The following is a 13,780-nucleotide window of genomic DNA, read 5'->3' as shown; positions in this document are numbered from 1 at the left end:
AACTAGTAAGATGGCTGTTGCCAGCTGTCAAGGATTCTTCTTCTTGGCCCACCCCTTCAGGTCTTAGCCTTGTCGGGGAATAAAACAAAGACCACCGAAATTTTGAAAAACTTAAAGGCTATGTTCATTACTGTGCTGACAAGGGAAAACTAATAAACTATTTTTTTCTGAGTAGTTTGCTAAGGGAAAAATCTAAAATTTTTAAGTGCTAATAATAGTTCATGGTAATTATGCCATTAATAATTTTAAATAGCCATCAGGAGAAGTTAGAACAAGTCTGTAGGTCTATAAATGATACCATTGTTCATTGGTCCAGAAAGAGCCTTTAGCAAAGTCTAGTAAGGACCTGCCCGGCATCTGGGGTTCATTCAGCTCATGGTTCTTTAAAACCTGGATGGCTCTAATGTCACCTACAGGGACCCCTACCTTAAACAGTCCAAAGTTACGCTTATTGTATAATTATTATTAAAGACACTCATATCGATATCTTCTAGGAAGTACCGGTATAAGTGGAATTTTTTTTTTTTTACTGCACAGCACATAATAAATATTTGATAAATATTAGCTCTAAAATAGCTTGTTTGCTTTCAGAATTATCAGTGCTAATTCTAGTTGGTGATGCATTTAGGAACACTGAGTTTCTTACATTAGAAATTTGACTGAAGGTTGTTGGGAAAATACAATGCACAAATGTACATTACAAATGCTCACATATGTGTATTAGAAACTAAAGGTCATACATTTCTATCAGTCACTGAAAAAATGAAAACGTTTCTAAACATATAATTCAGGGATAGGCTTTAAATGGAAAAAAAAATAACTCACGTGACATGCATATGGTTTTCTAGGATTTCTCATTGGACATTGGATCAAAGATGGCTTTAGGCATATTGTTATAGAGCTTAATGATTTTTATAGGATTCTCATAGTCTTGCTTGTTTTTTCAAAGCAATTTCCTTATCATAATTCTGCCTCTGGAGACTCCTCTCCTTGTTTGGTTATGGCCTTTCCCATCATGGTTCCATTGCCCTAAGATGGGGGTTCTATTACTGCAGAAGCTGGGGTGCAGTGGGCTTAGTGCAGCTTCACTGGGAGACGTTTAACACCCCCTAGTCAGATAATACCATGCCCTTGGTTGCTCTCACTCTGGTGGTTCTATTAATTCTCCTTAAATTTTCACATCTATATAGTTTCTTCTGATTTTACTACTTTAACTCCTTTTATTTCCATTGGCTAAACTTGACTCCTCTCCTACCTTCTAAGTAGGTTCTCTTCCTCTGAAACCACACCACGGTCATTACTTCCCACCCAATATCCATTCCCAAAATCAACGCCGGTATACCTCACAGGTCTTTAGCTCTGTAGGGGTATGTACTCATGATATGTTCAGTCTCTCAGGAGAAATCAGAAAATGCATTCAGGCACACAGGTTAACTCACATGCCTCGGAGATGCGGTATTAATAGAGCTCTATATTAGGCAAGTTGAGTTACGTGATGCTGTTTAAATCCAAGAATTTTTGGAAGGATACTTGGGATTAGAAAGATACTTTTTCTTCTCTGCCCGTTGGTTTCCCACCACCCTCTCCCCACTTCCCTCTCTTCTCAGTACAGAATGTCGGAGAGGAATCTATACTGAGACATCTTGGAATCAATGAGGCGAGGCTGAGCCTTCATATTGTGTATTCTAATTCCATTCCACTCCTTATGCAACTCCCTCTCTCCTTTTTCTAACTAAATTTGAACCTGTTTCTAAGGGAGGCAAAATCAAAATAGTTCAAAGCGAAACAAAATTTTAAGAACTCCAGAAATCGAGGATGTGCTGCCAGGTTGCTGTCACAGTAACCCTGCCAGGGCTGCACTGCTCCTCCTTCACGGACCACTGGTCTACCCACGAGAGTTGTTCTCTGTGGATCATGGGCCTGGGAGGAAATCCAGAGACGAGCAGAGAGTGAGACCAGTAGGTGCTCAACCTGTTCAAACAAAAGGCCAGACAAAGTGACTCACAGCCCTCCTAAGTAGGCAGATGTTCCCTAGTGTGTGCTGAAAGGGTTGGCTAGTTTCTAGGCTCCTTTCTGCCCTGTGCGTCTCACAGATTCGTCTGTCTATAGTCAGACAAATATGAAACGTACACACTGTGCACACACATATGTGTATCTAGTGAGAGGCATGCATGGAAGGTGCCCCTCTAATGACATGACGCGTGCCAGGCCACGAGTACTCATTTTTCCGGACTGCAGCAGCCCACAGAAAAGCTGCCGCATTCAGTCTCCAAGGAGACTCCCAGGCCAGTTTCCTTGGCAATGAGCTCTCTCTGTCACCAAGTCTGATGCCTTGGGGTTGCCATATTGCTGCAGCACGCTTTGCTGATATGTACTCATAGGGAACTTGACTGCTTGTAGCTTTTCTCTGGGTTTATTTCCAGTGATTTCAGAAACTGAGACTCTTTATTGTTTATAGTTATTTTAGTTTTGTGATGTTCGACTGACAGTTTGAAAGATAGACATTTTTCAGAAAGGGCATTTAATAATTATTTTTCTTAATTATGAGTCAAGTGATTGGTCAGAAAGACCACCCACCTGGATTTTAATACTTTCTGGTGGATTAGGCAAAAAACTTAATCCAGCTATAAAAATGTGCATCCCATACACTTATCTGTTTTTTTTAAATCTGGTTCTATTGAGGAACCCCATAGTAATAATTATGAGAAAAATAATTCACCTGTTGAAAAACCATGCTGCTTTCAAAAAAATAAAGAAGAAAAGCCAAATGCAAGTTAGTAAAGCATTAATCATCTAAAAGATATCATGGTACAATAAAACATCTGAGACATATTTAGACAATTAAACATATTAAAAATTAATATTTCTGGAATGAACTGTGGACTTTAGGCAATATATCAATATTTGTTCATTAATGGTAGCTGTTAATTTGTTCATTAATGGTAAGATGTTAATAACATCTTTACCAGGATAAACCACGTGCAGGGGTGGGTAAAATATGGTCACTTTCCATACCATATTCAGTTTATCTGTTAAATCTAAAACTGTTCTAAAAAGTAAGGTTTATTCCAGAAAAATCATCCTAACTGTATTAGTTTGTTGGGGCCCCCATAACAAAGTACCACAAACCAAGTGGCTTCAACAAGAGAAATGTATTGTCTCGTGCTTCTGGAGGCTGGAGATTGGAGATCATGATGTCAGCAGAGTTGGTTCCTTCTCAGGGCTGGGAGGCCTCGCTCTTTGGCTTGTAGACGACCGTCTTCTCCACATGTCTCTTCACATTGTCTTCCTTCCATATGTATCTTCTCTGTGTCCTAATTTCCCTGTTTTATAAGGACACCAGTCGTATTGGATTAGGATCTACCCTAATAACTTCAATTTAACTTGGTTACCTGTGTAAGGTCCCAACTCCAAATAAGACCATTTCTGAGGTGCCAGGGGTTAGGACCTCAGCATATGAAAGGCGGGGGGGGGGGCACAAGTCAACCCATAACACTACCAATGCCCCCTACCCCAAAATTAACACACTGTGGTACCTAACATTTTCCCAAGTGTTTTCCACACGTCACCTCTTTAGTTTCGCCTTTACCTTGTGTGCATTTGTGTGTTGGTTCTGTTCCTCTGCAGTGACAGTCAGCAGCTGCAGCTTCTGTACCTGGAGTGCGTTCTGTCCGTGCTCAGTAGCTCCTCCTCCTCCATGCGGCTGCACAGAGGCTTCACGGACCTCATCTGGTGAGTGCTCATCCAGACGCCAACCCCTGCTCCACCCCAACCTGGGAGGCTTGCTCGCTCTAGCTGGGTCTGCGGGTCCCTTCCCAGGGCATCCATGCCTCACTGGCCATTTCATCTCTGTGTAAATATATTAGAGGGAAAGTAAGGAGATAGCTTTGCTTATATGCACCAGACGAAGCTACAGAGAGAAAGGGGAGAGAAAGCGATAATTATTGTAACAAACTATGCCTCCCAAGGCCCTTTAGCATTTTGTTTCCATCGTAGGATCATGAGAGCCTACGTTCTAAATCATATAAAGGCACCAGAGGGTTGCACAGGCGAGGCGATTCACCTTCGCCAAAACTGGACCTTCTTCTCAGCCTCACCCTGGTACTTTCTCCATCTCAACCTGAATACTAGTCTCTTAATCATAGTCAGAGATTCACACAAGTGACAGGACCCTCAGGCAGCCAGCTAGCTGCTCTGGGTTCCTGCGCTTATTGACAGGGAGAAAGTCGAATGCTATGTATATGATATGTGTCAGAATTTTAAACTAACTTCTCAAATGAGGAGTATAAATAACTTTGTTATTTATAGTAAAATGACACTTCATAACTAAGTTAGCATTTTGAGTCCATTTTCCTCACATAAGATGATTTCTAATGCTTCTCTTGATATTTTATGTAGTTAACCCCAGCTTGAATTATGAGGCAAAGTATTCTGTTGATATCCCCAGGAGTGATGAGGAGTCAGGGAACGCTGGGGCAGAAGGTAGCCAGAAGAAGGAGCAGTAAAGAGCCCAACTCTTACTTGTCTTTTTTTTTTTTTTTTTTTGCGGTACACGGGCCTCTCACTGTTGCAGCCTCTCCTGTTGCGGAGCACAGGCTCCGGACACGCAGGCTCAGCGGCCATGGCTCACGGGCCCAGCCGCTCCGCGGCACGTGGGATCTTCCCAGACCGGGGCACGAACCCGTGTCCCCTGCATCGGCAGGCGGACTCTCAACCACTGCGCCACCAGGGAAGCCCTTACTTGTCATTTTTAAGGCACCTGGCATTTACCCTCAGGATAGTATTCGTATTTTATCATTCGGCTTGTAGGGAAACTTTCCTTTCTTCTCGTTCTCTTCTCAGGAAAAACCTTTGCCCTGCTCTCATCGTGATCCTGGGCAATCCAGTTCATGACAAAACTATCACCTCTGCTCATAGCAGCAACACGAGTACCAGCATCGAATCGGACTCTGCGTCTCCAGGGGTTTCTGACCACGGCCGGGGGTCAGGCTGCTCCTCCACTGCACCAGCCCTCAGTGGGCCCGTGGCTCGGACCATCTATTACATCGCAGCTGAGCTGGTCCGGCTGGTGGGGTCAGTGGACTCCATGAAGCCCGTGCTGCAGTCACTCTATCACCGCGTGCTGCTTTATCCCCCACCCCAGCACCGGGTGGAAGCCATCAAAATAATGAAAGAGGTAGGGAGGCAGTGAAGGATGCCACCAGGTCTGCCAAGAGGGGCTGAGCACCGTGTCTTGCACAAAGGAAATACTTAGAAAATGTTTGTCAGTCACCTGCTGGAACTTAATTGCTTCTGTACAGTATCCGGTAACAAATAGTATCTTTAGCACTGGGGGCTGTGTGTGCATGTGTTGGGCTAAGGGGGTGTTGATGAGTGCTCACTGAAGCAAAGCCATTTGATAATTTTAACTACATGCATCTGACTGGACCCCAGGCTGAGCTTTCATTTTGCTCCCTCAGGTACTGTCTGTGCAGATGTCTATGTGTTTTGGTTTTTGGGTTTTTTGAATTTTATTTATTTTTTTTACACAGCAGGTACTTATTAGTTATCCATTTTGTACACATCAGGGTATACATGCCAATCGCAATTGCCCAATTCATCACCCCACCACCCGCACCCCCCGCCGCTTTCCCCCCTTGGTGTCCATACGTTTGTTCTCTACGTCCGTGTCTCAGTCTCTGCCCTGCAAACGGGTTCACCTGTACCATTTTTCTAGGTTCCACATATATGCGTTAATGTACAATATTTGTTTTTCTCTTTCTGACTTACTTCACTCTGTATGACAGTCGCTAGCTCCATCCACGTCTCTACAAATGACCCAATTTCGTTCCTTTTTATGGCTGAGCAATATTCCATTGTATCTGTGGACCACATCTTCTTTATCCATTCGTTTGTTGATGGGCATTGAGGTTGCTTCCATGACCTGGCTATTGTAAATATTGCTGCATGAACATTGGGGTGCATGTGTGGTTTTGAATTACAGTTTTCTCTGGGTATATGCCCAGTAGTGGGATTGCAGGGACATACGGTAACTCTATTTTTAGTTTTTTAAGGAACCTCCTTACTGTTCTCCATAGTGGCTGTATCAATTTACATTCCCCCCAACAGTGCAAGAGGGTTCCCTTTCCTCCACACCCTCTCCAGCATTTGTTGTTTGTGGATTTTCTGATGATGCCCATTCTGACTGGTGTGAGGTGATACCTCATTGTAGTTTTGATTTGCATTTCTCTAATAATTAGTGATGTTGAGCAGTTTTTCATGTGCTTCTTGGCCATCTGTGTGTCTTCTTTGGAGAAATGTCCATTTAGGTCTTCTGCCCATTTTTGGATTGGGGTGTATGTTTTTTTAATATTGAGCTGCATGAGCTGTTTATATATTTTGGAGATTAATCCTTTGTCCGTTGATTCGTTTGCAAATATTTTCTCCCATTCTGAGGGTTGTTTTTTCATCTTGTTTATGGTTTCCTTTGCTGTGCAAAAGCTTTTAAGTTTCATTAGGTCCCATTTGTTTATTTTTCTTTTATTTCCATTACTCTAGGAGGTGGCTCAAAAAAGATCTTGCTGTGATTTATGTCAAAGAGTGTCCTTCCTATGTTTTCCTCTAAGAGTTTTATAGTGTCTGGTCTTACATTTAGGTCTCTAATCCATTTTGAGTTTATTTTTGTGTGTATGGTGTTAGGGACTGTTCTAATTTCAGTCTTTTACATGTAGCTGTCCAGTTTTCCCAGCACCACTTATTGAAGAGACTGTCTATTCTCCATTGTATATCCTTGCCTCCTTTGTCATAGATTAGTTGACCATAGGTGTGTGGGTTTATCTCTGGGCTTTCTATCCTGCTCCATTCATCTATATTTCTATTGTTGTGCCAGTACCATGTTGCCTTGATTACTGTAGCTTTGTAGTATAGTCTGTAGTCAGGGGGGCTGATTCCTCGAGCTCAGCTTTTTTCCCCGCAAGACTGCTCTGGCTATTTGGGGTCTTTTGTGTCTCCATACAAATTTTAAGATTTTTTTGTTCTGGTTCTGTAAAAAAAATGCCATTGGTAATTTGATAGGGATTGCACTGAATCTGTAGATTGCTTTGGGTAGTATAGTCATTTTCACAATATTCATTCTTCCAATCCAAGAATATGGTATATCTCTCCATCTGTTTGTATCATCTTTAATTTCTTCCATTAGTGTCTTATAGTTTTCTGCATATAGGTCTTTTGTCTCCCTAGGTAGGTTTATTCCTAGGTATTTTATTCTTTTTGTTGCAATCGTAAATGGGAGTGTTTCCTTAATTTCTCTTTCAGATTTTCATCATTAGTGTATAGGAATGCAAGAGATTTCTGTGCATTAATTTTGTATCCTACAACTTTACCAAATTCATTGATTAGCTCTAGTAGTTTTCTAGTGGCATCTTAGGATTCTCTATGTATACTATCATGTCATCTGCAAACAGTGACAGTTTTACTTCTGCTTTTCCAATTTGTGTTCCTTTTATTTCTTTTTCTTCTCTGATTGCCATGGCTAGGACTTCCAAAACTATGTTGAATAATAGTGGTGAGGGTGGACATCCTTGTCTTGTTCCTGATCTTAGAGGAAATGCTTTCAGTTTTTTACCATTGAAAATGATGTTTGCTGTGCATTTCTCTTATATGGCCTTTATTATGTTGAGGTAGGTTCCCTCTGTGCCCACTTTCTGGAGAGTTTTTATCATAAATGGGTGTTGAATTTTGTCAAAAGCTTTTTCTGTATCTACTGAGATGATCATATAGTTTTTCTTCTTCAGTTTGTTAATATGATGTATGACATTGATTGATTTGCATATATTGAAGAATCCTTGCATCCCTGGGATAAATCCCACTGATCATGGTGTATGATCCTTTTAATGTGTTGTTGGATTCTGTTTGCTAGTATTTTGTTGAGGGTTTTTGCCTCTATATTCATCAGTGATATTGGTCTGTAATTTTCTTTTTTTGTAGTATCTTTGTCTGGTTTTAGGATCAGGGTGATGGTGGCCTCATAGAATGAGTTTGGGGTGTTCCTTCCTCCGAAATTTTTTGGAAGAGTTTGAGAAGGATGGGTGTTAGCTGTTCTCTAAATGTTTGACAGAATTCACCTGTGAAGACATCTGGTCCTGGACTTCTGTTTGTTGAAAGATTCTTAATCACAGTTTCAATTTCATACTTGTGATTGGTCTGTTCATATTTTCTATTTCTTCCTGGTTCAGTCTTGGAAGGTTATACCTTTCTAAGAATATGTCAGTTACTTCCAGGTTTTCCATTTTATTGGCATAGAGTTGCTTGTAGTAGTCTCTTAGGATGCTCTGTATTTCTGCGGTGTCTGTTGTAACTTCTCCTTTTTCATTTCTCATTTTATTGGTTTGAGTCCTCTCCCTCTTTTTCTTGATAAGTCTGGCTAATGGTTTATCAATTTTGTTTATCTTCTCAAAGAACCAGCTTTTAGTTTTATTGATCTTTGCAATTGTTTTCTTTGTTTCTATTTCATTTATTTCTGCTCTGATCTTTATGATTTCTTTGATTCTCCTAACTTTGGGTTTGTTGTTCTTTCTCTATTTCCTTTAGGTGTACATTAGATTGTTTATTTGAGATTTTTCTTTTTTCTTGAGGTAGGCTTATATAGCTATAAACTTCCCTTTTAGAACTGCTTTATGCCGCATCCCATAGGTTTTGGATCATCGTGTTTTCATTATCAATTGTCTCTGGATATTTTTTGATTTCCTCTTTGATTTCTTCAGTGATCTCTTGGTTATTTAGTAATGTATTGTTTAGCCTCCATGTGTTTGTGTTTTTTACGTTTTTTTCCCTGTGGAAAAAAGCATAGTGTTGTGGTCAGAAAAGATGCCTGATATGATTTTAATTTTCTTAAATTTACTGAGGCTTGATTTTTGACCCAAGATGTGATCCATCCTGGAGAATGTTCCGTGCACACTTGAGAAGAAAGTTTAATCTGCTCTTTGTGGATGGAATGTCTTATAAATATCAATTAAATCTATCTGGTCTGTTGTGTCATTTAAAACTTCTGTTTCCTTATTAATTTTCTGTCTGGAAGATCTGTCCATTAGTGTAAGTGAGGTGTTAAAGTCCCCCACTATTATTGTGTTACTGTTGATTTCCTCTTTTATAGCTGTTAGCAGTTGCCTTATGTATTGAGGTGCTCCTATGTTGGGTGCATATATATTTATAATTGTTATATCTTCTTCTTGGATTGATACCTTGAACATTATGTAGTGTCTTTCCTTGTCTCTTGTAACATTCTTTATTTTTTTTTTTCTTTTGCGGTACGCGGGCCTCTCACTGCTGTGGCCTCTCCGTTGCAGAGCACAGGCTCCGGACGTGCAGGCTCAGCGGCCATGGCTCATGGGCCCAGCCGCTCCGCGGCATGTGGGATCCTCCCAGACCGGGGCATGAACCCGCGTCCCCTGCATTGGCAGGTGGACTTTCAACCACTGCGCCACCAGGGAAGCCCTAACATTCTTTATTTTAAAGTCTCTTTTATCTGATATGAGTATTGCTACTCAAGCTTTCTTTTGATTTCCATTTGCATGGAATCTCTTTTTCCATCCCCTCACTTTCAGTTTATATGTGTCCCTAGGTCTGAAGTGGGTCTCCTGTAGACAGCATATATATGGGTTTTGTTTTTGTATACATTCAGCAAGCCTGAGTGCTTTGGTTGGAGCATTTAATCCATTCACGTTTACAGTAATTATCCATATGTATGTTCCTATTACCATTTTCTTAATTGTTTTGGGTTTGTTTTTGTAGATCCTTTTCTTCTCTTGTGTTTCCCACTTAGAGGAGTTCCTTTAGCAGTTGTTGTAGAGCTGGTTTGGTGGTGCTGAATTCTCTTAGCTTTTGCTTTTCTGTAAAGCTTTGGATTTCTCCATTGAATCTGAATGAGATCCTTGCCGGGTAGAGTAATCTTGGTTGTAAGTTCTTCCCCTTCATCACTTTAAGTATATCATGCCACTCCCTTCTGGCTTGCAGAGTTTCTGCTGAGAAATCACCTGTTAACTTTATGGGAATTCTCTTGTATGTTATTGTCGTTTTTCCCTTGCTGCTTTGAATAATTTTTCTTTGTCTTTAATTTTTGCCAATTTGATTACTATGTCTCTCGGCGTGTTTCTCCTTTTGGGTTTATCCTGTATGGGACTCTCTGCGCTCCTGCACTTGGGTGGCTATTTCCTTTCCCGTGTTAGGGAAGTTTTCGACTATAATCTCTTCAAATGTTTTCTCTGGTCCTTTCTCTCTCTCTTCTCCTTCTGGGACCCCTGTAATGGGAATGTTGTTGCGTTTAATGTTGTCCCAGAGGTCTCTTAGGCTGTCTTCATTTCTTTTCATTCTCTTCTCTTTAATGTGTTCTGCAGCATTGAATTCCACCATTCTGTCTTCCAGGTCACTTATCCGTTCTGCCTCAGTTATTCTGCTATTGATTCCTTCTAGTGTATTTTTCATTTCAGTTATTTTATTGTTCATCTCTGTTTGTTTGTTCTTTAATTCTTTTAGGTCTTTGTTAAGCATGTTTACATCTTCTCGATCTTTGCCTCTATTATTTTTCCAAGGTCCTGGATCATCTTCACTATCATTATTCTGAATTCTTTTTCTGGAAGGTTGCCTATCTCCACTTCATTTAATTGTTTTTCTTGGGTTTTATCTTGTTCCTTCATCTGGTACACAGCCCTCTGTCTTTTCATCTTGTCTATCTTGCTGTGAATGTCGTTTTTGTTCCACAGGCTGCAGGATTGTAGTTCCTCTTGCTTTTGCTGTCTGCCCTCTGGTGGATAAGGCTATCTAAGAGGCTTGTGCAAGTTTCCTGATGGGAGGGACTGGTGGTGGGTAGAGCTGACTGTTGCTCTGGTGGGCAGAACTCAGTAAAACTTTAATCGGATTGACTGCTGATGGGTGGGGCTGGGTTCGGTCCCTGTTGGTTGTTTGGCCTGAGGCACCTGGCACTGGAGCCTACCCGGGCTCTTTGGTGGGGCTAATGGCGGACTCTGGGAGGGCTCACGCCAAGGAGTACTTCCCAGAACTTCTCCTGCCAGTGTCCTTGTCCTCACGGTGGGACAGAACCACCCCCCCCCTCTGCAGGAGACCCTCCAACACTAGCAGGTAGGTCTGGTTCAGTCTCCTGTGGGGTCACTGCTCCTTCCCCTGGGTCCTGATGCACACACTACTTTGTGTGTGCCCTCCAAGAGTGGGGTCTCTGTTTCCCCCAGTCCTGTCGAAGTCCTGCAGTCAAATCCTGCTAGCCTCCAAAGTCTGATTCTCTAGGAATTCCTCCTCCCATTGCCAGAGCCCCACCCTTCTGTAGCCTTACGTGGGGCTCAGAATCTTCACTCCAGTGGGTGGAGTTCTGTGGTATAAGTGTTCTCCAGTTTGTGAGTCACTCACCGGGCAGTTAATGGGGTTTGATTTTATTGTGATTGCTTGTGTGCCTCCTACTGTCTCACTGCGGCTTCTCATTTGTCTTTGGATGTGGGGTATCATTTTTGGTGTGTTCCAGTGTCTTCCTGTCGATGATCGTTCACCAGTTAGCTATGATTCCAGTGTTGTCACAAGAGGGAGTGAGAGCGTGTCCTTCTGCTCTGCCATCTTACTAATCAGTGTATAGATTCTTATAAATTTTTTAAGTGCTGACAAAAATGTAGACTTTGATTATAAGGCATCAGTATACCATTGCTGGTGTACTTTATCTTTGTAGCCTTTTCTCCAAACTCCAGAGGCCCCCATAGGTGTATATGTTTATTCACTTTTGCCAGAATTGGATTTCAAAATGATTTCATACTCAGCTTATACATTACCCCAAAAAGAAAGTTTTCCCTTCCACAGAGAAACTAAGACTTCAAGGGGTCAAATGATTTGCCCAGGGTCAAAAGAAAGAGAAAGAGTGCAGATCTCCATCTGACCCTAAGCCTGTGGTCTTCCCTACACACATTTCTCACTGGACTTGATTTTCATATTACAATGCAGATGATTCTAACGACTCCTTTCCTAGCACTGGTTCAGCTTACCCCTTTAATGAACCTGGGTCTGAGTCAAGGTATGAATCCTCTCTCTGCCACTTATCAGCTAGGTTATAGTAGCTAAATCATTTAACTCTGAACTTAACCATTTTATTATCTGTACATAGTGGCAGTATTCCAAAGATTGCCAGTTCAAAATGCAGTAAAGTTTGTATAAGTACTTTGTGAGTCTATAAAGTGATAAACATCTGGTAAACTTATTGCTACCCTGAGGAAGAGAAAAACATACAGAGGCTGAAAACAGCTGGTTCTCATCACCTCCTGCCTGAAGCAGTGCACCCTTCGACCTGGTTTCCTTGACTCCTGCCTGTCTTTTTTTCTTCCTTTTATTTTCCTGGACTTAATGTTTGTAAATCGCCACTGTTAATTTTCCACTCTTTAATGGTGCCTATTGCCTCTCCATCAAGCTTGAAATACTCTGCCCAGTTTCCAGATCTGGCATCATTCTCATGTCCCGTCGTTTCCCAGGATGGACCCTCATTCCATCTAATTGACCCTGCTTTGTTCAATTTCTACTTTCCTGCTTCTGTTCTAGCTCCCCCTGTTCTGTGCCCATTGGCCACACTTCCACTTCACCCAGTTAAATGGTTGATCACAATAAGCTAGGCAGACACTGCTGGCACTTCATATTAGCTTATTTACAAACTCCTTTAGGGATATAATATTATGCCCATTTTCCAGATGGGGAAACTGAGGCTACATGAGGAGAGGTTTACTTGCCCAGAGTCCTTGTGAGCAGTATGCCTAAAACATAAACCCAGATGTTCTAATTACAGCTGCCTCTCTGTTAACATCCTCTTTCTTTATGGCTCTGCTTCCTCAGGCCATTGATTTCGCTTTTCTGTAAATCCCATCCCACCATTTAGCAATTGATTATATGTCTCATCACACTGACTGCTTCACAGTACAATGTGGAACAAGCTTCTTGTCTCCCTAAATATAGTTTTGTATACATTGTTTTTGTGTGTTCCCCTGGTACCTAACACTACAGTGCTTGAATGAGAATAAGTGTACATTTTAACTGAATGACGGAGAAACCCGAAGACAGAATATCTGCCAACAGGGTGTTTTGAAGCAGCAGCATCCCTTCTTTCCCCCTCAGAGTTGACAGGCACCGGAGAGATTATTGCCCACGGTAGAGCCACTGGATAGCTGAATGCTAAGTAAATACTTTGCCTACAAGGTGTGTAGTTCTCAGTGTACTTTCAATAACAACTTCTTTAGTGCTGCAAAGGAAATTAGTTGTGGTTTCCCCTTTTCATAGATTTGCTAGCTTCCCAAGGTCAGTTTGCAGGGCGAGGCTGGAACTGACACCAGGGGATCACATCCAGGCCGTGCTGCCCCGCGGAGCGTGGCAGACTCACGTGGGCCAGGTTGTTCTCAGAAGCATTGCCTCCACTTACTGTGGCAATACCAATAGCTTGGGAAGGTTGGTAACCTAGAAACCAAAATGTGCAGGGCTTATGCACACAGAGAAAACCACTGGGCGCCCAGGATGTTTGTTTACCCTCTTGGAGTTTGAACGCCCGTGTATTATTTCCCTGTTCTCTCTAATTTGTCACTCCACCATGTGTGTTCTGTGCCTATTAATCAAAGGCGTATAGGACATTTTGCTTTTCAAAGTACATTTTCTTTTTTGCTTCTACTTTCCCCCACAAAACATTCCATCATCAAAAAGAACACCTTGCTTCCTTTTCTCTCTCCCACGTTTCGGCTTTAGAAGGAAGCCCTAGTCTTTATCAGACCTGTGACAC

General features: G+C 41.8%; 1 protein-coding gene across 1 annotated transcript in view; it reads left to right on the top strand.

The window, feature by feature from the left end:
- The window catches only part of ARFGEF3 (ARFGEF family member 3), a 181,759-nt gene that overhangs the window by 90,120 nt on the left and 77,859 nt on the right, over positions 1–13,780 (top strand). Inside the window, exons 9-10 of the mRNA XM_032651324.1 lie at positions 3,628–3,732; positions 4,843–5,176. Of these exons, the coding sequence (XP_032507215.1) occupies positions 3,628–3,732; positions 4,843–5,176 (439 nt within the window). The remainder of the gene's footprint in view (positions 1–3,627; positions 3,733–4,842; positions 5,177–13,780) is intronic.

This window comes from Phocoena sinus, chromosome 12 (genome assembly GCF_008692025.1).
Source record: "Phocoena sinus isolate mPhoSin1 chromosome 12, mPhoSin1.pri, whole genome shotgun sequence".
Taxonomy (NCBI): Eukaryota; Metazoa; Chordata; class Mammalia; order Artiodactyla; family Phocoenidae; genus Phocoena; species Phocoena sinus.
Note: the sequence above shows the minus strand (reverse complement) of the source record. Positions and strands in the feature narration are given on the sequence as shown.